Here is a 22,959-nt window from a genome sequence, read left to right on the forward strand (position 1 = left end):
TTACAGGTACTTTAGTAAACATAAATATGTATTTAGTACATAATTCTAAATGATTTTCAAAGGTAGTCCCAATTTACACTCCCTAAACTGAATGAGAGTTCCAGTTGCTCCACTTTTTTACCAACACTTGGTATTGTCAGTCTTTTTAATTTTAGTCATTCTGGTAGATGTCATGGTATTGCATATGTTTTTAAATTAGTGTTGTTCTGACATCCAAAAGTACAGTTAATACCTCTCACATCATCCATCTGTTTCCTTTCCCTCACCGGAGATAATAAAAAAACTGAAGTTAATATCATTTCTATGGATGTTTTGGTACTTTTACTACATATATATGTATCCATAAATTATGTATACAATTGGTCTTTTGCATTACAAATTTTACATAAACAGTATTTCAATTTGATTTTTTCTTTAACATAATGTTTTGTGGTTACCCATGTTGATGCTTATAGATTAAGTTCATGAATTTTAATTACTATATAGATTGCCTATAATTTATACCTTTCCCTAACTAAGATAGGTTGTTTAAAAACTTTTGCTATTAAAAACAGTGCTACAGGGGACTTCCCTGTGGTCCAGTGGATAAGATTCCACACTTCCAATGCAGGAGGCACGGGTTTGATCCCTGGTTGAGGAACTAAGAGCCCACATGCCACACGGCCAAAAATAAATAAATAAAAAATAAAATCGGGTCTTTAAAAAAAAGTACAGCTGTCATTTCTAAAAACAAAAAACAAAAGTGTTACAGATTTAACAATTTATGCTCCTACCAGAATTACTTAAAATATGTTTCTCTACCCTTTCTCAATTTTTTGAATTGCCAGACTTTTAAATTTTGGCCGATCTGATGGGTGCAAAATTGTACTCCATTGTAATATTGATTTGGATATTTTTAATGCTATTTAGATTTCTTCTTCTATAAAATTTTCTGTTTATATCTTTTGCCTGTAATTCTTTTCAGTTGTTTGTGGTTTTCTCACTGAATGATGATTCTTTTGATAATTCTGATCAGTTGATAATTGAGTCTCTATATGAATTTTTTGTTAGTTATATACATGTCAAATTCAATCCCCTAATTTTTAGTTTGCCTTTTCACTTTTCTTGTGGTGTCTTTATTCATGCTGAAGTTTAAAATTTTGATTCAGTACATACATTATTTAATTAAATTTATTAAATTAAATTTATTAATCAGTTACATGCATTATTTATTTTCTTTAATTTTTTGCTTTTTGTGACTTATTTAAGAAATCACTTGAGATCAAAAAGGCATTCTCATATATCTTCTTACAATAGTTTTATATTTTTGCTTTGTATATTTAGATCTTTAATCCATCTGGAATTTATTTTTATGTATGCTGTTAAATAGGGAGGGATCTAATTTTATTTTCCTCCATATGGATCACCAATAGTCTCCACGTCATTTACTGAATAATACCTCTCTCCTCACTGATGTTAACGCAGACTATTCCATTTACCAAGTCGCAAAATGTATGTGAGTCTTTAGGCTTTCTATTCAGTCACACTTGTCTATTTGTTGACATCTGTTTTAATTACTGGAACTTTATAATAAATAAAGGTATTCTCTTCTGCTGGTGTTTAAAATGGTCTGGGATATTCCTGGCTCTTTACTTATCCATATGAATTTTAGGACTAACTAGTAAAATTCCACTTTAAAGTCCCTCTCAGGATTTGATTTGAATTGCATTGAATTTAGAGAATATTTCAGTTCCACCTAGTTTTTGTATCCAATTTGTTTATTATAGTTTTGTTGTTTTGTATGGATAATGTTTTAAGATTTGCCCTATATGTCAAATGAATTGATTATACACTATTGCTTTTTGCATCCCCCCCCCACCACCCCACCTTCCTTCTGAATTCCGTTTTCATCTTCCGGAAGCACAGTCTCTGGAATTCTTTCAGTGAGGGTCTGTGAATGATAAAGATTCTTTGTCTTTGTCTGAATATTTCTTGATTTGGCCATCACTCTTTGTAGTGAATACTGGGAGGTACTACCCAGATTCCTCTTCAGAAGTGAAGGACTTATTCCCTGAGCTGCTGGGAGTGCAGCAAGCTGACAAAATCCAGCTGTCAGTCCTCTTAAGGAGTAATCTGGTCCAAGGTCACACCCGCTTCCCTTGTCAGCCCACATCCAATGACTGATGTCACAGGTGTATAAAGGCGGGGCCCACTTGCCTCAACTCTGAAGGGACATGCCAGGTTCAAAGTCAAGGCCTTCAGGGAGACTATATTGCAGGCCAACTCTTCCCTCTGTCCAATATGGTTACTACCATCCCTTCCTCAGATGGTATTCCCAAAGCATTTCCTAACAAACTCCCTATACTCATCTTTGACTCAGGGTACGCTTCCAGAGAAGCCAACCCGAGATGGTTGATGTCAGGGTTGAGCCAAGAAAGCAGGAGCTAATATGGGACTTTTGACTTGAACCATTGGCCACTGACTGTCAATGCAGACTTCCTTACTGATGATAGATGAGGGACAGCTGGACCTTGGCACAAGGTAACAGTGCAATAGTTAAACTTTTATCAGTAGTGAACTGGAATGTATTCTAATGGAAGGTAACACACTAGTGGGTGCAATGTACCAGGCATTTAAGAAATATGAGGGAAAAGAAAAAAGAAATACAAGGGAAATAGTTATCTTAAGGTCAGGGGAACTAGTTTTATTAAGCAAAATTGATTCTTTGGAAAAAGCAAAGGGCTGAGAATGATTAAAGGTTATTAAAAATTTAAGAGTAAAATTCAGGCCTCTTTGGTAGCAGATAAAGAAGCTTTTATCTCCTGCAGTGGGAGGGCAGAAAGAGCTGAGGAACAGGCCCAGCACTTAATCATAAGTGAGGCAGAGCTCCAAAGAAGATTAACAACCACACAACCCGGCTAGGTCGGCTGTGCCACGTTCACAGTGCTGGATTGGAAAGAAACCCTGATGCAATGGGCTGGGTTGTGATACCTGAAAATCTTGAATCCCTGGATGCCACTGAACCCTCTGAGTCTGAACATGGTCCAATTTTCCCGATTAATGGCCTGTGCTCCCCTGGCTTGAAAACCATGCAGAGGCTTCCTCTTTGTAGTATAACCTGCGCTCCCCTCAGGATCTGCCCCCAGCTTCCCTCCTGTCACTGGGTTAATAACTTGGCTTAAGTTACAATGCAACCTGGCCCATACTGTAATGAGTGACAAGAACAGAGTGGTAGTGAGGGAGAGGGGTCTGATCCTCAGAAAATTAGGGAGATGGATAACAGAATATGGTGACTCTGGGAACAAAATGGGATGGGCAGCAACCGAGGATATTGCTCAGTTTGTACAATCAAAAGAACTCAAGGGAGTGTACGACTAGGAGCCTGAGAGCAATACTCTAATAATGAGTCACAATTTTTTGCCCAATTTTAAAGTCTGAGCCAGTTTTTGGATCTGGAAACCATCAATAGAGAAAAGGTCAGATCCATAGGAAGAAGGCCCTGAAATATCATAAAAGATGTACATTGCAATAATTCCCCCAGTTCTTCCCCAGAGGGTTCTGCACCATTTCCTTGGCTAACTATTTGTAGGGAAAATGGAAACATCAAAACATTTCTCAATGGAATGGCAGATACAGGAATTCACCTGCCTGCTATTAAGCTTTACATTAAAGAGATTTACAAAACTGTAAATCATTACCACTCTTCTATGTTTTTTGTTTGGGAAAATATAGTTGTTTTTCATGGAAATATGCTATTTATGCTAACATGTGATAGATTTATCAGGATAATTTGTAATAAATAAACATAAAAATTTATCTGTTTTAATTTTTTATATGGTAAATATCAATTGAATATAACCCACATAAACAAAAACTTGCTAGGGTTCTCAATTTTTAAGAGGTTTTAAGGGGTCTTGAGACCAAAAGCTTTAAGACTCCTACAATAGACGACATTGCAAGCGAAACCATCTGGGTAATATTGAAATAAGTTGCACAGTCTCTCTGACCAAGTTTCATCATGTGTAAAATTACGAGTTAACACTACACATGTAATTAGAATGCCAGGAGCACACAATGATATTGTTTAGCTGTTACTGATACTACTCTATTTTCTCTGTGAGAAAGGAGGCAATAATATCTGCTAAAATTGATGGAGGAAGTGGTAGAAGTTTGACAAAAGGGGAGAAGATGTGATAAAGCCCTCATGAAAAATGAGAATGATGGGCTTGATTAGGAAAATATAGGAGGCTTGCAGGGCAATTTTGAAAGACCTGTGGAGGTCAGTGACTTTGGATTTAGAGTAGAATCATGATTGTGTAACTTTTTTTCTCCTTAATAACACTCAGATGTCCAGAGTAGGAAAGAAAAGGCAAGCTGTTGAATTAACAGAATTGGGAATGTTCCAGTTGGTTTGCTCAGGACAAAAACATGGAAAATTGTGACTGAAGTGATGAATTGTGTTTTATTAACTGGGGAAGAAACGAAGGGAAGAAAGCAGGGGGATAATTGATAGGGGAAAAGAGAAGGATAATGAGATTCGAAGTCTTTGTTAGGGACAGCTGAGAGAGTTGGTGATATAGGAAGTTGGTTGGTTAGATGTTTGAATTTTGGAGTTTAGTGGTGGAGTAGTTCCAACTGATGACAAGGCCTGGGGTACAGTCATGAGAATGGGTGCCTGTCTTGGAGCAGAGGTGATGGCTACTGGAGATGAAGAAATCCAGAACCCAAGAGGATGGGTCTTCCATTTAGATATTAATGTGATTCTGGGTGATGGCACAAGTTGGAAGTCAGGTTCCAGAGTCTTCCATCAGTGAGGAGAGGGTAAAACATAGCAACAAGGAAGGATAAAAAGTGGCACTGCTACATAAAAACGAGGATGGATTATATGAGTGAGGCACTGGGAAGCAAGGGGACACACCCCACCCCCCTAACCAAGACATGAAGGAAGTGTGGGAAAAGGAGCAACCTTCACTTTCAAGTTTAAAGCAAGCGGACTCTGCAAGGGGGTGGGGGTGATGTTACGTTTCAGCTAAGGACAGGCAGCAGACACACTAGAGGCTCAGAATGTGGAAGAATTTGTTCACAAAAGAATGGAATTCCAGAAGGCCAGTGGAAATAGACAAAGGAGGGTAGTACAGAACTTCACTGGACAACTAAAGGGACAACTTGTGGAGCAAACACGAAAAGTGGGATGTGAGGGCACAAAATATGCGGGTAGCAGAAAGTTTCCAGAAGAATTAGGCAAGAATTTTCTGTTTGAGTCAACTGATCCACTACCAGGGCTTAAGTTCATTTCCTTTTTCTTTTTAGATTTTTCTCTTCGCTTAGATCTCTCCTTTTCTGAAAACATAAAATTGAGGTGCCTCCCTTTCCCTCCTTCTGTTCCCCCATTTTTCCTCTTCTCTCAGTCAGGTCCTCAGCCCAGGATCGGGAGACCTGCCCCCAGCGGAAGGGGGAGTGACGGGGCGGAGCGAAGAGAAGTGGGCGGGCCTTCCCCTGTCGACGTGCTGACGTCAGAGGACATCCGGTCCGGCTCCTAGTACCTGGAAGCAGGTCTGTCCGCCTTCCTCGGGGCTTAGTAGCATTTTTCCCCCGGAATTGTGGTCCTCGAATTGGATCTACAGCCGCCGCGGGCCGGCCTCACGACATTCCCTGCCCCTCGGCCCCCGGAGTGAGCCCGGCCTCCCCGCGAGGGTGAGCGAGGTCGGCCCGGAGCGCGCGCGAGGGAGGGTGCCCCGCGGGCGGGGATGGCCGTCGGTTCCCCGAGTCGCGTGGCACCTCCGCCGACTCTCCCCTGGGCTCCCCCTGCACCCCGCTGGGTCCTCCGGCTGCAGGCTTTGCCTCCAAAGCCGCAGTGGCCCCAGGCCTGTTTTCTCATTTCGTGGCACGGGCCACGTCCTGAAGAAGTGGGAGCGTTCCTGGAGGAGGGCTTAAACCCCTATAACGCTAAGAAATAGAATTCACTCTTTAAGTTTACAAAACAAACTAGAGGGGAAAAAAATGAGGCTCAACTTTCCCAGCTGGTTCTCCCCGGGGGACGCAGAAAATTCAACCGGTGATCACCCTGTGATTATTTTTTTAGCTTCTTTGGCGAGGGCAGTACACAATTTTTCACCCTGTAAGTTTTGTCATTGTAAATAACGGAAGGGTGACCTAGTGGACTTGGACGTTACTCCGGGTAACCACCCACTAAACCTCCTCGCCTGGTTTGTTCATATTTTTAAGTTGCAACTAACCACCGCGCGGTTTTTTGATTGGGCATTCCAACATGAGAGTTGAAACCCGGAAAGTAGGACAACTTTATGAGTGACGTTAGTATTGTTCCAGGTACAAGCTGGTGTATGATTTTGCTGTATTGTAATGAGAAATGTAAGTGTCGAGGTGTGCTTTCATGGAACTCTCTCCCTGTATCATGGACACGACTTTGGTTTCTTTGAATATTTTTGTCTTCAGGAAGGTTGTGTGTCAGTCACCAGTGAAACCCAAAACCGTGCTTGGAGGTTTGGAATTTGTAGATCTTGGATTGAGCCTAGAAGTCTAAATCTGTGCTTTTAGGGAATTCCACAGTTGATTTTTGAGAACCACTCTTAGAAAAGACTTTTTAAAAAATACATGTATTTTGAAGAATATTAAGAAATTTGAGATTCTGTTTCAAAGCAAGCACATGGACTCATTCATTCGTGTATCTCTTCATTTGTTAAAGGGCTTAATTTATGCCAGGCAGGGCTGGGAGGCAAAGAAAGATATTGTCAAGAAAGATAGAGCTGGAATCCTCAGGGAACTTGTGTCTTCAGATGGGATGAAAAGCCAAATAAAAATGTGTTACTTAGTGAAAACCTTGTTTTTCTAAATGAGGTAGTTCTTTCAACTACCTGATAAAAGCCGGTTTTTAAAGTCCTTATTTTGGTATGTGTGGTAAACACATACTCTTAAATTTGAACCCTGTTAAAATTACATGCTCACTGCAGGTAAAAGTAGCGGGAAAGGCAGCTTTTAGGGAGTCAAAGCTACTCTGATGCCTTTAATATCTTTTCGGAGAGGGTAGTTTGGCTCTGTAGTTAATGTTGTCTTTTGACTTGACTATTAGACGTTTTATTTAGGTATCACACGGGAGAAATTAGACACACTTGAAGACTTGGCAGCATCAGGTCATCTGAATATATGGCTTAAAAAAGTGATATAAACTGGGTAAATAATATACTTTTAAATGATTCTTGTTAATTATATATTCCTAATAATTTTTTTTCACTTGGTACAGAGTAGTTTTTAAAGAATATTGAATATCAGAGGAAACTTTTTTTTTGCTCTGCGGGAAAGAAAACCATTTTGGCGGTTAGGGTAAATCTTTTTGATGTTTACATATTTTAGAACTGTTTGGTAATACAAATAAGTGCCTTATTTTAAAAGCCATCTATTTGGGACGATGTGTGCTAAATGATGCATAAAGGCTTAAAATGTGCTTAACCATCAGAATAGCAGGGTTGAGTTTAAAGTTTGAGAATTAGAAGATTTCATTCTGGTATTCCTTAGTTTCCTTAAAATAGCAAATGCAACAGGGCAATTATATCTTCTCTGTTTGCTTGTGTAGAAAGAAGGGGAGATGCCTAAAAAAAAGACTGGTGCGAGGAAGAAGGCAGAGAATCGCCGGGAACGTGAAAAACAACTACGAGCATCAAGAAGCACTATCGATTTAGCTAAACACCCGTGCAATGCTTCAATGGTAACAGCTTTTTTGGTTATCGGTTGAAAAACTATATAAATCTATGTTAAAGTCATGTCTGTTGTTTTCATTAACACTGAGTAGTGGTGAATTTTGTTTGATTTTGTTGTTTCTGAAACCTACCATATTTCCTTGGCTACTGTTGGTGACAAATAGATATGTACTGAACAGGAATACACACTAGGAACTGTGTGACATTCTCCAGCTTCTCTAACCTAGTATGCCTTCCTCAGTTTGTCCTATTAATTGGAGCCTTTTCATCCTAAGTCATCATTACCATGACATAGTCCTGGTTTCCACAAGCTTATAGCTCAGTTGTTTTCTGTATTACTTAATGTTTATCAAGGACAGAAATCCAACCTAAGTAACTTCAGGGAGAAATAGTTTATTGAATAAGTAATGGGCTAACTTGTGTAGTTGGGAAGGGCGTGGATGTAGCTGGGATGCAGGGACAGCTGGAACCTGAAGCAACTTGTAGTTCTGTCTTTTGCTTTTATTTAGTTCCATTTTCTCAGATTGTTTAATTCCATTTTTTGGGGTTCATAGCCACTGGGTTCACAGCTCCCATGTCTCACATCACATATTGTTGCCCTCAGAGAGGGAAAGGACTCTGATGGGTTGGGCTTGGGTGGGTACCCATCCCAGGATTAACCAGCATTTGTACTGGGCTGGTGGGGGGGTGAGGGGGAGCGAGATTACATAGCACAGATAGGACGGTGGGGACTCCCTCGTCCATGTCAGGGTGATTTCTAGAGAAGAGAAGGAGGACAGACAAAGAAATCACTCACACCTAAATATATACAGTGAGGGCTAGACTTTGGTAAGTGCTGCAGAAAAGGTACAATTGGGATTAAGGTTCATTAGGACTAAGAGGTGATAAAGGTGAGTGTGGGGATGGGGTACAGTTCACAGAGGAGGTGGGATCATCACCAGGACTTCCAGCAGGTAAAGAAGTGAGGAGGGACTTTTCAGGGAAAAGTATTAGAATAAGTAAGGCATGGAAAAGAAGAAATACAAGACATATTTTGAGAATGGCTGGCAAATAGTGACTTGAATCTAAAGAGAATAGGCCAGTGAGGTTTGAAAAGTGGTTAGAGACCAGACTGTGGAGAGCTTCTTAATACCATGTTTAGAATTCTGGATTTTCTGTGAGCTTCAACATACTGTGTTCTCTACTGTTTCTTGTGTTCGTTCTGTATTATTTTTCTGATTGCTTAAAAAAAAATCCAAAAAACAGACCACTACTGTATTTAGCCTCTTTTGTGAAAAGGCCACTTCTTTCTCTAGTGTGGTATGCCCCAAAACATACCTTTGTTGTTAAAGTATGTATAGATGCTTGTATTCATGGGTGGAATTGGAGGGTTTGGGCAAATGTCACTTAAATTTTAGCATGAAAAACGGTATTCTTTATAATGCGGGTAACTTTGCAGTTTTCAGCCAGTAGAAAAATTAATGTTATGTTTTTATATTTTACAGGAATGTGACAAGTGTCAGAGGTAAATTTTTATTTATTTCTTTTTCTATCTATATGTAATAATATAGACTGACCTTTTATCTGATATTGACTAAATTTTAAAATTTTCTTTTACATGACAAGACGGCAGAAGAATAGAGCATTTTGCTATTTTTGTAATTCTGTACAGAAGTTACCAATTTGTGCACAGTGTGGTAAGTATATGATCAAAACACATGCTTTTCTTTTATCAAACATTTGTTTGGCATTTAATCAGTTTGAACCTGTGGGTTCATCATTATCATTTACAGTAACGTTATGCCTTACTATTAATAAGACTACATAAAATGTTATTTGGCCTATCAAAAAACTGTCAAGTCTTGGTTTTGTCTCTTTGATGTAATGCTGGAAAATAATTAAGATACAGTTTAGATAAAGGTACCACGTGTTGTTTTAAACATGGAAAGATTAGATTTCAGACTAATAACATTTGGTGATGCTGCATTTTTATTTATACTGTCTTAGTCTTGTCGATATCCTTTGTTTACTTTCCTAAATTTTGATTTCTGCTGATACTGCCTGCAGTGTGTTAGGCTGTTAAAAATAATTTTATTCCACATTTACCTGGTGCCAGTTTTTGTGATCAGTTGTTTTTCTGTTTGGTTCTTAGCGTATGATTCTTGAATTTCCTCACATGTATTCCCAAGTGAGTAGAATAGAGTTCCTAAGCCACTTACCTAGTTCCCAAGTATAAGTGGAAACTTTTATTCAGAGTAAATGATTATTCAGAGTAAAACTAAATAGTAGTTCATAGAACAAGATCCATGTTTCCCAAATAGTCTTCCACAGAATACTTGAGATATTAATAGGTATTTCTTAAAGCAGAGCATACATTTGAGACACGCTGCGTGTTTCATTCCCTCATTCCCACCTGGGAGAGTTCTCTTACCTATGTATGTGTTAAAAGTTCTGAAGACCTCCAGTAAAGAAACCTGATTAATTGTCTTGACTCCAGATTTGCCCCCCAAACTTTTATTTGAACAAGTATCCCCTTTGCTTATGGGATAATAGTTTCAGGTGAAACACAGTTTGAGATATGCTCATTTAAATGTTATGCATGATAACATTGCAGAAAGTTAGGAAGGCTTAGGGCCACACCCCTGAATGTTTCTAGTGTAGTTCTAGCTTTCAGAGATGGCTTTGAGGTCTGTAATTAATGGAAAGAGAACACTGGCCTAGATAGACCAGTCATTTGCCAGTTTTTATATCCTTATTTACAAAAGACAAATGGATGTAGAGTGAGAAAATAGACTGTGGAGAAGATTGAGATAAGCTGTCGCTAGGCCCTCCCCCTGTTTTCAGCGTTTGTGGTGCTGTGCACGGATACAGTTCCCTCTCACTGATTCTTGTCCTTAGTGTTAGACAGGGAGCAGCTGGGGGCCTGCTGCCCCTCATTTCCTGTTTCTCTTCCCATTTCCTGTTGTCTAGCTTTGTTTCTTAGGTAATCAAGGTAGTGGAAAATTGAGCATCTTCTGTTTCTTTCGTGTTCTGCTTTGTGGAGTCTGAGATGCGTGATTAATATGTCACCATTAATCCTCTCGCAGCATGTGATCAGTGAATTTCCTGACAGTGTTTCGGGTTGGTGATTCGCTGCTAGATAAGAGCTCTTGTGGCTGTATTGTGATTTTTAGCTTTATCACTATATTCCTGATTTTTGTGCTCATTTGGGCACTTATTGGACAATTCTTTTTTTTTTTTTTTTTTTTCCTGTTGTTGGTTGGTTCGTCATTTTTTAAACACAGGACTTCTCCCAGGCTTTTTTTTTTTTTTTTAAATTTTATTTATTTATTTATGGCTGTGTTGGGTCTCCGTTTCTGTGCGAGGGCTTTCTCAGGTTGCGGCAAGTGGGGACCACTCTTCATCGCGGTGCGCGGGCCTCTCACTATCGTGGCCTCTTGTTGCGGAGCACAGGCTCCAGACGCGCAGGCTCAGTAATTGTGGCTCACGGGCCTAGTTGCTCCGCGGCACGTGGGATCCTCCCAGACCAGGGCTCGAACCCGTGTCCCCTGCATTGGCAGGCAGATTCTCAACCACTGCGCCACCAGGGAAGCCCTGGACAATTCTTTTAGAAGAATGTTTACCCGGGGGCTAAGTTTGTAAATTTTTAACTATGGTTAAACATTAAAAAAATGAACCAGATAATTTGCATAATTATTATTTGATTTGCTTTGGTTTGATATGTTCTAGGGAAAGAAAGAAGCAGTAACTTCAAATCAGACTGCCTTTATTGTGAATTATAAAATGTAAAATTCACTTTTAAAGCATATTTAAAAACCTCCCTGAATTCATCTGAAAATTCACAAGATTTTTAAACTGCTTTAGTGATTATTAGATTACAAAGCAGAACCTTCAAATTTTGATTTTAGTACAAACATGAATTATCATATGAGTTCCTAATCTCAAAAGATCTGACTCAAGTAATGAGGTCTCAGTTATATCCATTTTCTTTTTTCAGTTATATAAGCAGTAAATAGTGCTGGTCTCTCTTTATTTTCAAATTATTTCCATAGGAACTTGGGCTAGATAAAAAGAGGAATTAGTGAATATTTGTATGTACTACTTTGCAAGACTAATAGTGAAAATTTTTGTTTCTTTGCTAGGGAAAACAAAGTGCATGATGAAGTCTTCTGACTGTGTCATAAAACACGCTGGTGTCTACAGTACTGGCCTTGCCATGGTGGTAAGCTTCTTTTAGACCAGTAGGTCTCCAAGGAGAAGGAGACGGCATTCTGACCAATATGCAGTTGTTTTTTTCTAAATGTAATCAGTCTGGAGTTATCTGGATTATCTGTGGCATGGTTTTGTATGATTTTCACTTATTACCCACTTGTTTTTGACTGCTTTCTTCTTTCTTATTGGGAAATGTATAAGGAAGGGAAGCTCATCTAATGTTGACCTAAACAACATTCATTTGTTAGTGATACCTTTCTAATATATCTTAATTAGGCATCACAAAATATTATTTACTATACTGAAAGTCCTGCTAAACTAAAATTCAGTCTTTTGGTTAAATAAGCAACCTAGTTCCAAGAGAACCTAGGATTAATCGTTTTTTTAAAGCTTTACGTTTCAAAAAAGAGTACATAGTTAACACAGAATTACGCTCTTTACTACATGTAGTTACATGTAGTTCATTACATGTCGTTATGTCTTCGTTACATGTAGACGTTTCAAAGAAAATTCATTATTTTACATAATAGAAACAGTTGCATTGTGTGAGGCATTTTGCTCGTTTTTTCAAAAAAAATGTTATCCTTTTGACCAGTTTTACTGTATTCTATTGTGTGAATTTATTCTTAGGTCCAAATGTCAGTCCATGAGGAAAGTAATATTTATAGTAGAATATTCATAATTTTCCAAGAACATGTAATTTTCCATCATGAGGCACACCTTTATATTTTTCATGAGTGGCTATCTTATAGAAGAGCTGGAATTATTCATAATCATCTTATGAAGATTCTTTATTTTAAGTATAGCATCGTCAGTGTTATCTTTATTCAGAAGCTGTTGTAATCTTCCTTGGTAGTTTGCTTATGTCTAGATTTATCAAATTATTATTTTTTTAATTTACTGAGTTGTGTGAGTATGAATGATCTCTTATATAAAGAATACATTAAAGTAGAATCATGCATCATTAGCTCTAAATTCTAGAAAAGTGGTTTTCTGGCCATCTTCTATTTGCTGATTAAGATTCCCTCTCCCCGACTCTTCCCCCTGATTTGCCCTGGGAGCCTGACTTGTGTGGTGGACTGGATCAGTGTCTTACTTAGGGCTTCTTTTTGGGTTCAGCCCATAAAGGACTTTGGCAAGAGACCTGATGATAGGAGGAAATTATGATCCGGGTGTTTATTCTCCCAGCTTACGCCCTACCAGCTTATCCTGGTTTCGACATGGATTGGCCACCAGTTCCTCTCTATATGACCAGGTAGTCCTCTGCATACGGCTGGCTCTCTCTTGCGGCTGTAGAACCTCCCTCCCTTCCCTGCCCTTGGCCCTTCAGCCCTAGGGGTAGTATCTGCATCATCCCTGATGTTTTTTCGAAGCCCTTCCCTGTTCTTTGTGAATTATCTCTTTAAACTCCCCTGGATCACCCAGTTTAATGTGTCATTCTTCTCTTGCTAGAACCCTGAGTAATCCAAGAGATAGATTCGAGGACTTGCTATCTACACTGGTGATCTATTTTTACAAGTCCCAAAACATTCTTCCTATTTGCTCTTTTCCACTTTTGTTACAGTGCCTTGAATAGTAGAACAGTGAATTTTGAGGGTTGGAAGACCTGGATTTGAATCACAGCTCAGCTGTAATGTAGCTCTAGAACTTGGACTTAGTCTCAGGCCCCTGTCCCTCCTCACCTGGAAAGGAAAAACCGTCCAGTTCCATTTCCTTAAGATTCTTTCTAGCTCTTAGTGTTCTGTAGATGTCATTGTGTTATTAAAGGTGTGTGTAGTCTTACCGTCTTACCTTGACAGAGAATTGGAAAGTCTCACCCTGTCATTTAGTTCCAGATATTATATTTTAGTTTTATTAAACAAAGAGTTATAATAATGATTTAATGCATAAGTTGCCTTAAAAAAGATGCTGGCAGAAGTTTAATATTTTCTCTCTGTTATTCTAGAAAAGCTATATATTTATTTTATAAATTACACAGATAAGAAGGAACTTTCTTAAGTCAGGAATGTTAGTATTTGAAAAAACTTAATTTCGTTACCAGAATTGCTATAGACAGGAACGCTTAAATTATGGGCTCTAGACTTCATTTGATTTATTGTAAAATTCAGTTTGGGGGCAACACTGTCAGCTCTTTGACTTATTTTAATGATTAATATTAGCGTAAGTGCATAGTTTCCCTTTTGCTTCTTTTTCTTTTGATGTATAGATTTGTATATTGTAAATAGCTATTGGTGAAGTAGTTTGATTTTCAGGAAACACTCTTTAATTTTGGCTTAAACAGTACATTTTCTTTAATGAAGCCACTCATGATCACTGAAGGTTGGTAAGTGGCTAAATGTATATAATTTTGGTGGTTGCCGCTGCTTAAACTATGGCTGCAGCCAGTTGTGTCAGAGGTTAATTTTTCATGTTCTTTGGTTGCAGGGTGCAATATGTGACTTCTGTGAAGCTTGGGTTTGTCACGGTAGGAAGTGTCTCAGTACACACGCCTGTGTCTGCCCGCTTACCGATGCTGAGTGTGTGGAATGTGAACGGGGTGTCTGGGACCACGGTGAGTGGTTACATACAAATGATGAGCTTTGCTGGAAGTGAAGGCTGACTTTGACACGTTCTGGATGCTCTTTTTTTATGATTTTTTTTAGGATACTGTTAATCGTAAGTACTGGCACTGTTTTGGTTATCAGTTTAGTTGGAAAAGGGATTTATACCAGCAGTAACAGGCAATACTAGGATTTTTACCTAGGCAGGTAGGGAGGGGAGTTACAGGGGAGGAAGTGTCTCTGAGCATTGTGAGTATATATGGGTAGCCAGGGTACAGTGGGAGTTCACTCTTTTATGGTTCAATTTGTCAGTTTTCTTTGTAGCCTTTGCCAGAACAAAAACTGCCGTGCTATTTTGGTGTAAATCTGAAATAACTTGCCATCTTTTCTGAGCAGTTTTACAGATAAGTTTTTTAAATTAAACTTTATCATATTTACATTTGTGGGTTTTGTTCTTTAATCCAATAGGAGGCAGAATTTTCAGTTGTTCTTTTTGCCATAACTTTCTTTGTGAAGATGATCAGTTTGAACATCAAGCCAGCTGCCAGGTTTTAGAAGCGGAAACATTTAAATGTAAGTTTTTATATATTAGATGTTCTTTATATCCAAGATTCTTAATAGTATAAGTGTTAAACTTAATGAAAAAGGAATCTATTGTTTCATGTGGCCTCTTATGGACTGTAATTTAATTCAATATCTATTTTCTGTTTGTAGAAAAAATTCAGAACACATACAGTCCAGTTTTGTCCAGCAGTGTGCCAGTGACATTTTGGTTGGGTCAGTTCTTCGTTTTGTGGGATTGATCAGGCATTGCAGGACTTGTAGCATTCCTGATTCTGAATATTAAATGTCATTTTCACTTCCAAGTTATTATAACAACTAACATACCCTCCCCCACCCTGTTTTCAGGTGTCCCCAGATAAGTGGTACACCCCTAGTTTGTTCCTGCTGGTTGGTTCCAGTGACTCTTAGGCAGGACTGTGCATCAGAAACACCTGTGGAGGTTATTTAACAGTACAGGTGTCAAGGTCTCATCCCTGGAGGTTCTATCTTTAAGTGGGTGGCAGGTGCCAGGCATCTGTATTTAACCTGCACACATAAATCTCATGTATATTCTAGTTTGAGAACCAGTGTTTCATGGTATCATCTTTAGAGATAGATTGCATTTTATTTTATTTCTATTCTGTTGGTTCTCAAAAGCTCAAGTTTTAGATTCAGACATTACTTGAATTCTACTTATTGGCCATATGTTTTTGGGCAACTTACCAAATCTTTCTAAACCTGAATTTTGTTATGTATTAAAGAAAGATGCTAATTTTTTCAAAGAGTTAATTGAAGTGAGAATCCATATAAAGCATAAGTATGGTACCTGTCACTTACAAAGCCCTTATTAAATAGTAGATACCACTGTAGGAAAGACTGAAATTCCAAATTCACTTTCTTGAATTTGGTTCTTGTTCTGCTATGAAATGCTAATCCCTATACTCATCTATAAATTTAAAGTTGATAAGTCATCAGTCTAAGACACACATACACACACGTATGTAATTCTTGTGATACTTATAAAGAAAATCTCAAAAGATTAACGGAACATCTCAGAGTAGTTAGCCTTTTTGAGCTGTTCCTAGGCTTCTGCAGAATGTATAATATAAAAATTGAATTATTTTATTTGGGACTTGGGAACTTTGTGTATTTCGTAGCATTTACACCCCAAAGACAGGCAACTGTAAGTGATAAGGCTATATTTCCATCAAGAAGTTTTAGTGATTCAGTAAATGACAAAGGAAAAATAAAGACACTGAATAACTGAAAGGATTTTAAGATAAATCTATTACCATGCCTTTGATACCTCATATTAAAGTCATTCGACAGGCTTCCTTGGTTTACTGTAATTTATCGTCTTTCTTTACTTTTTTTTCATTGTTTTACTTTTTCGTTGCCATTTTTCCTTTGCCAGTTGCCATTCACTACTTGAAATATTTTCTCTGAAACACTGTCCTGATCATACATATAAGTCCCAAAGATAGTTTGTTTCTACTCCCTTAATTGGTCATATATCATCATTTTTGGATTTGACTGTACAACTATGAATTGGAAGATACGGAAATTCTATAAAATACTTCTTTGCCTGTATAACCAGTGGGAAGTATGTTTCGAGGAGAAAAAACAAAAACAAAAACAAAACACATGTGTGTACTCTGCCTTTATTTTTTAAGATAATAACAGTGGCCCGGGGACTTCAAACTTAAATGGCTTATTGTCAGCAGGCTTTGATGTATTCTAACCTGCTTTCCTTTAAAATACTCGGAAGACATAGAAATAGATTTAAAAAGAAAACCATTCCCCAGTCTAAAACTAGGAAAGTCACAATATTTTTTAGAATCTGGGAGAAATGCAGTTTTTATATAAGTTCAAGATTTTAACTCTTGGGGAGAAAAATAACAGGGCAGTGAAGTGGAGTGCCAGTGTGTTTTTGAGGTGTAATTAGGGGAAGAAGCCTGGCAAGGCCGCATCCCATCCTAGCGGTTTGGGTTCCCGGCCGTAAGGGTGAGGGTGTGATAGACAACAACGAGTTTCTTGGGATTGTGTCGTTGTGGCATGTCAAAGGTTCAGGTGGTGGGGATGGGAGAAGATTCTGTATCAGAAATGCCTGGTGCACAGGGAAACTGGGTTGGGCACTTTGTACTTTCAGTCTGTGTTCTGGTTCTGTACGTGAAAGGAATTTATAGCATTTTGGTGATATATATCCTCTTTTGACTGAATGAAGAATGAACCTAAGAACTCTCTAGGCATATCTTCAAGTAGAAATGATGAGATTTCAGGTTTTTTCCTCCACAGACTGAAATAATATAGTTATTATTAGAGTAATTTGGTATACTTATATATTCCTAATATATATATATATATATAGTAAGTACTCAGTTGATTTTTACTTTTATTATTAGCATGTAGGACAAGTAATATAAATCCATCTGAAATAGCAGTGTCACTGTGGAAGGAAGCAGGATGGTTGGACAGAAGCAATAATAATACACATAATTGAGAAATCATCTTTGAGTTTTTAAAAAAATACTTTCCTGTTCAGATTGAAAAAGCTCCCCATGACCCAGGCAAACTTAAAAGAATCCCCAACTTAGAAACATCTGCAATATTTGAATTATAAAGATAGATTTCCTTTTGTTTTCTTTACTTTTTCAAAACCTCTAAGTAAATTGAAAGTTAATAGTTTATATTTAGACTGCATCAGGGTAAGGCTTAGTTTGTTTTCTTGTTTCTATACCTCTCTTAATTATTTTTGTCTTCCATTTTTTGGCATATTCAATATGTGCCAGACAAATTGGCTTTTCTAAAATATTTGCTCTTAAGTTTAGGAGCATTATTTGCATTAATATTTGCATTAATTGTAGATAATGACCAAAATTAATGTGGCTTACTGACTAAAATAGAGATAAAATATTTTAGGATTTTTCCATCTATTTTCCTGCCCACTTGAGTATTATTTTCTCTTCATAGTCCACCTGAAGTATTCTATTCTCATATCAGAAGTTTGCAAAAAATGGCAATAGCCTACAACACGAGGAGAGAATATATATTAATGGAAACAGTTATTCTTTTAAAAATTGAAGTTATATCCTTTTTTTTTTGGCTGTGTTGGGTTTTCTTTGCTGCACGTGGGCTTTCTCTAGTTGCGGTGAGCGAGGGCTACTCTTCGTTGCGGTGCATGGGCTTCTCATTGCGGTGGCTTCTCTTGTTGTGGAGCACGGGCTCTAGGTGTGCGGGCTTCAGTAGTTGTGGCTCGCGGGCTCAGTAGTTGTGGCTCACGGGCTTAGTTGCTCCGTGGCATGTGGGATCTTCCCAGACCAGCGCTCGAACCTGTGTCCCCTGCATTGGCAGGCGGATTCTTAACCACTGCACCACCAGGGAAGTCCTGAACTGTTATATCCTTAAGTGAAGAGTCCAGCCAGTGTCACTGAAAAAATGTTTTACCATTTCAGTTTCCTAAATAATCGTTAATGAAGTTTGCCATCTCCTAGTTTTGGAGCAATAGAAAGAGATTGGAGGATAAAAGAATGCTGTGTCTGTGCAATTGCTGGATTCCTTGCATCTGGCTGGGGATTCCATCTCATTTTTTTGTATCCTCTAGGTTATGAGACAGAAAAAAAAAACGATAATTGATCTAAGATAGTACATCAAGTATAAATCTGTGGAAAATAGTGTTTTCATTCCGAGGTTGAAAATGGATATTATGCACTTTCCCTCACAGGTGTTTCATGCAATCGGCTTGGTCAGCATTCCTGTCTCCGTTGTAAGGTATACTTTCATATTTTTTAGTTTTAGATTTTGTTTTCTATCCCCATACTCATCCACCAGCTCTTGGATTATTTATAGCTATAATAAATCTACAGGGGTCCTTAAACATTATGTAATTTACTTCTTTTATTTTAGAGATTGTGAATGAAGTTGAGACAGCTTAGAGACATTTCAGAGGTCATCCAGTTGGCTTGTCTCAGAGTTGACACCAGTGCGTGTGTCTCCTGAATCTTAGCTCAGTGTTTTTATACCTTATGTTTATAGAGAACATTCTGACCAAAATGATGGGAGTATATTTTACTTTATGTTAAAATGCACTTGTTTGGTAGAGTTTGAGTACAGTGAATATTTCCATAATGTTCTGTTTCCTTAGACCTTGTCTCCAGCATTTCCATTTGTCAAAGATCACTAAACAGATGCAGCTGATTCACTGCCTCTCAGAGTCATTTCTCTGGTTCTTACTAATACTCCTAACCCTATCTCTTAATTCTCCCCCAACTCTTCTCCAGTTCTGTCTGTGCTGTTTTCCTCTGCCTTAGATCACTCTTCCGTCTTTGCTTACCCTGCTGCACCCCCATTCTCCTTCAGATCTCGGCTAAGACTTCACATCTCCCAGGCAGCCTTTCCTGAATCCTGGGTCTGGTTTGGCGCTTCTTCTCTTCCCTTCCCTTGCGATGCGTAATGTGTGTAGCTGCCTCTCCACTTGTCTGTGTCCCCAGTTAGACTGTGTGCTCTGTGCAGGTAGATAAGCTGGTCACCATTATGTCATCAGAGGCTTTGTGAATACTCATATTTACGAAGAAACGTGTCTACATATCATACCCTGCATATATTTTCTGTCTTGTGTTTAGGCCATAGTTCAGAAGAGTCCTGGCAGAGACCATTTCCTTTAAGGAATTGAAATCAGGAGCATGACCAGTCCCAACAAAACTCTTAACCTCTGCCCTAACAAAAGTATATATGTAACTTTACATTTCCTTGAAATACTAAGTGATGTCTTCGTGTATTTTTTGAATTACTTATTTAACTTGCTCATTTTTATTTCTCCTATATAGGCTTGTTTCTGTGATGATCATACAAGGAGCAAGGTGTTTAAGCACGAAAAAGGAAAACGGCCTCCCTGCCCTAAATGTGGACATGAAACTCAGGAAACTAAGGATCTCAGCATGTCAAGTAAGGCTCTTGTTAAAATACCACTGGGGTGATATTGCTTTCTTGCTTAGACAAGATTTATCTCTTTTTTTTCTCTTTCTATTTTTGTTTTTGCCTTTTCTTCATATTTGAAAAGATGAATGTGTTCTCTTATGCAAATGGAATTTTATAGCCTTGGAAAATTTGTGGGTAAAGTTTCTCAATTTAACTTAAGAAATATACCATCATTCACTCTGATATTTGGCATTTGCTTCAGTTAATGATATAGTGAATACTGAAATTTAAGACCAAAAAGAATGATTTTTCTGTTTTTGCTGAAGCTTCATTTTAAATAATTGAGTAGCAATAAATCCTCACTATTCAAGTGGTGGTAATCTTCAGTACTCGGAAGTTGGAATTCATTTTGAAGCTCTTCTTATGTGTGTGATATTTGAGCGGTGATGCTTATTATGTTATACGTCACTACTGTAGGAAATTGTTTTATAGTTTTTATATAACTTTTCTATGAAGGAATGCAACTACTACAGACATGCTTACAGTAATGAAGCTCACAATTTTGTTAAAGAGAATTTGACTCTTTACCAAACGTATAATGGAACCATAATTCTAAATGACTCTGACAATACTTTGTTTAATCAAAGATATAGTTATACAGTGAGGTGAGACATAATTTTTTACGCTCAACTTTGTTTTGCTACTAAGGCAGAAGAAATGACAGACTTTGTCTTCTAGGACATCTGAATTATACAGTAGCTCTCTTGAGAAGAGTGTAATGACATGAAATCACCTGTTCTGTGATTTGAAAATGCACTTTTAATTGATCAAACAAAGGGCATTTTAGTTTTTAACATGCCTTATTTAACTTATGTATGGAGAATGCTGTTATTCTTATTTCGTTTTCCGACTTTGTCTAGATTTAATGAAATGACACTGTCATCCTTCTCATTTCTTATATATGATGTGTATGTAGACTCTAAGTAGGATGGAACTGATTGTTGTTTCTAAGGTCTCCTTTCTTTCCGGTTAAATGTTAAGTGAGGAAATAAGGAAAATGTGACTGACTTTTTCATTTGAGAGTAAGAAGCAGCCAATCAAGTTCATGTAACTTCATATATTGTAGAGAAAAATGAGGATGTAGAGAATTGGAGCTAATCAGGTGCCACATACATATCTGTCTTTCGTAGCACGCTCCCTGAAATTTGGCAGGCAGACTGGAGGTGAAGAGGGAGATGGAGCTTCTGGGTATGATGCCTATTGGAAGAACCTTGCATCTGATAAGTATGGTGATAGCAGCTACCATGATGAGGAAGAAGATGAGTACGAAGCAGAGGATGATGAAGAGGAAGAAGATGAAGGTGGAAAGGATTCAGACGCTGAGTCATCAGATTTGTTTACTAATTTGAATTTAGGAAGGACCTATGCCAGTGGCTATGCTCACTATGAGGAACAAGAGAACTAGGAAAGCTGCTTGCCCATTGGTGACCTTGTCTGAGGAGCTGGAATGTGTGTGCTTGATGGATCGTGTGTGGATATTCAGACGTACGCACTGTCACTTAGCCTTATGTGAAAGACTAGTCACACTTACTGGGGCAAGGAGTAGGGCATAGCATTTTCATAGGAACTGATAATCAGGCTTGTAGCATAAGAAAAATGAATTTCAAATGTAAGATGTTTATCGATCCAAGCAATTAAGCATCATGGATTGGATTTTACTGATTTCAGTAATCTAGTAGGTTTGCCAATTAAATACATATACAGGATAAAGGAATAGGATGGTAATATATTTGTTTGAAATTAAATTGCTGTTTTTATTAATACTGCTTAGAAAATCATTCTGATTTTGTAAAATGTAATGGGTAAAATGAATTACTGTACTTTTTCTTGTTTGTCCACAGGATAAAAGTCAGATGTTACGCTAAATTTTCATTAAATATTCATGTTATCTTAAGTAGTTATATGTGTGTTTTAACAATTGACTCATTCATTTCTTTCTTCACAGCGTGTGTCCTGAACAATACCTATTATTTATGCTTAAATGTATAGACAAAGGTGACTATATAGCCATTTTTCAGAATCAGTATTATCACACAGATGTTTTACCCAGGAAATTTCATTTCTCTTTGAATAAATCTAGTATCTCACTTATATACTTTTGATATTTTATTTGATTTCTTATTCTCAGTATTTTAAGCCTATTTTGGAAAGCATTCCAATATTTTTGTATAAACTGTTTCATTTTTTTGTCTAATATGCAAGACAGGTAGCAGAGATTAATAGTGTGTGATAGACACAAAGTGATGCAGCTGAACCCCATCATCCGTGGTAGGTGGAGAACAGACAGTTGCTGGCACAAGTTCCAGTGGTTACAGTTTACACTGACAGTGAATTGGGATGGTGTGGTAGAAAGGAATGCATCATCAGACTGGCTGGCATTTGAAAAGTATGGAGAAAATTGTAGCCATATGGATAACAGGTCGGATGGCTATTGCTGAGCCATTTTTATTCCGTAGAAACATAATGAACAGCTGAGGGCAATAACAGGCAACAGAAAGCCAGAGGGCCTCTAGATGCACTGGAAAAAGCTTTCATCTCTTGCAGCAGGAGAACTGAGAAAACTGAGGACCAAGCCAGGAGTTAGTAGTCTGAATGGATAAACTTCAGAGACAGTTGCCCATCATGGCAGGTCTATTATGCAAAGGTCAAGGGACTGTTTGGGAATATCCAGGACCCTGACGAGTGAGATGGAGACATTGCAATGGATGCCGCTGAAGATTTTCACTCCCCAGACTCCTGAACTTTCTGAGCCCGCAGTCACAGCCCACTTCTCTCTCTTAAGGGCAAAGGCGCCTCACCCACTCCCAAGCTAGATGATGATGCAGAGGTCTCTTTCCCCAGGCAACCTGTGCCCCCTTGAGGACTTGCCCTATCTCCATGCCACTAGACCTATAATTAGGGTTGAGCAACTGTAATTAGGGTTAAGTAAAACTCAGCCAGAGAGGGGCTGGGCCTGATGAGACAGGAGACAGACTGTACCCCAAAGGAGCTGCAAGAATTGGCCTGTATGTATTGGGAGG

At 38.2% G+C, this 22,959-nt stretch overlaps 1 protein-coding gene across 4 annotated transcripts; it reads left to right on the forward strand.

Annotated features, from left to right (window-relative positions):
• The first annotated feature begins 5,479 nt into the window (after nucleotides 1–5,479).
• On the forward strand, nucleotides 5,480–22,030 carry ZNF330 (zinc finger protein 330). Of its 4 annotated transcripts, XM_036853770.1 has the most exons (11): nucleotides 5,507–5,673; nucleotides 7,080–7,167; nucleotides 7,568–7,699; nucleotides 9,176–9,195; nucleotides 9,297–9,367; nucleotides 11,813–11,892; nucleotides 14,307–14,433; nucleotides 14,891–14,995; nucleotides 18,687–18,733; nucleotides 19,789–19,906; nucleotides 21,070–22,030. In XM_036853770.1, exons 3-11 carry the CDS (start codon nucleotides 7,580–7,582, stop codon nucleotides 21,342–21,344), a joined length of 963 nt encoding a protein of 320 aa, XP_036709665.1. In that variant the 5' UTR covers nucleotides 5,507–5,673; nucleotides 7,080–7,167; nucleotides 7,568–7,579; the 3' UTR covers nucleotides 21,345–22,030. The 4 variants fall into 4 exon arrangements, with proteins under 4 accessions (XP_036709667.1, XP_036709663.1, XP_036709665.1 ...); XM_036853772.1 differs by lacking the exon at nucleotides 7,080–7,167 and having other exon boundaries at nucleotides 5,480–5,532; XM_036853768.1 differs by lacking the exon at nucleotides 7,080–7,167 and having other exon boundaries at nucleotides 5,504–5,673.
• The last annotated feature ends 929 nt before the right edge of the window (nucleotides 22,031–22,959 follow it).

Source organism: Balaenoptera musculus, chromosome 5 (genome assembly GCF_009873245.2).
Source record: "Balaenoptera musculus isolate JJ_BM4_2016_0621 chromosome 5, mBalMus1.pri.v3, whole genome shotgun sequence".
Classification (NCBI taxonomy): domain Eukaryota; kingdom Metazoa; phylum Chordata; class Mammalia; order Artiodactyla; family Balaenopteridae; genus Balaenoptera; species Balaenoptera musculus.

What these genes read in the sequence shown, in the direction of transcription:
- ZNF330 (XM_036853772.1), top strand. Translation starts at nt 7,580, where the DNA reads ATGCCTAAAAAAAAGACTGGTGCGAGGAAGAAGGCAGAGAATCGCCGG. An exon ending in ACCAATTTGTGCACAGTGTG is followed by an intron (nt 9,368 to 11,812) that starts GTAAGTATATGA and finishes TTTCTTTGCTAG; the next exon opens with GGAAAACAAAGTGCATGATG. An exon ending in TAAGGATCTCAGCATGTCAA is followed by an intron (nt 19,907 to 21,069) that starts GTAAGGCTCTTG and finishes TGTCTTTCGTAG; the next exon opens with CACGCTCCCTGAAATTTGGC.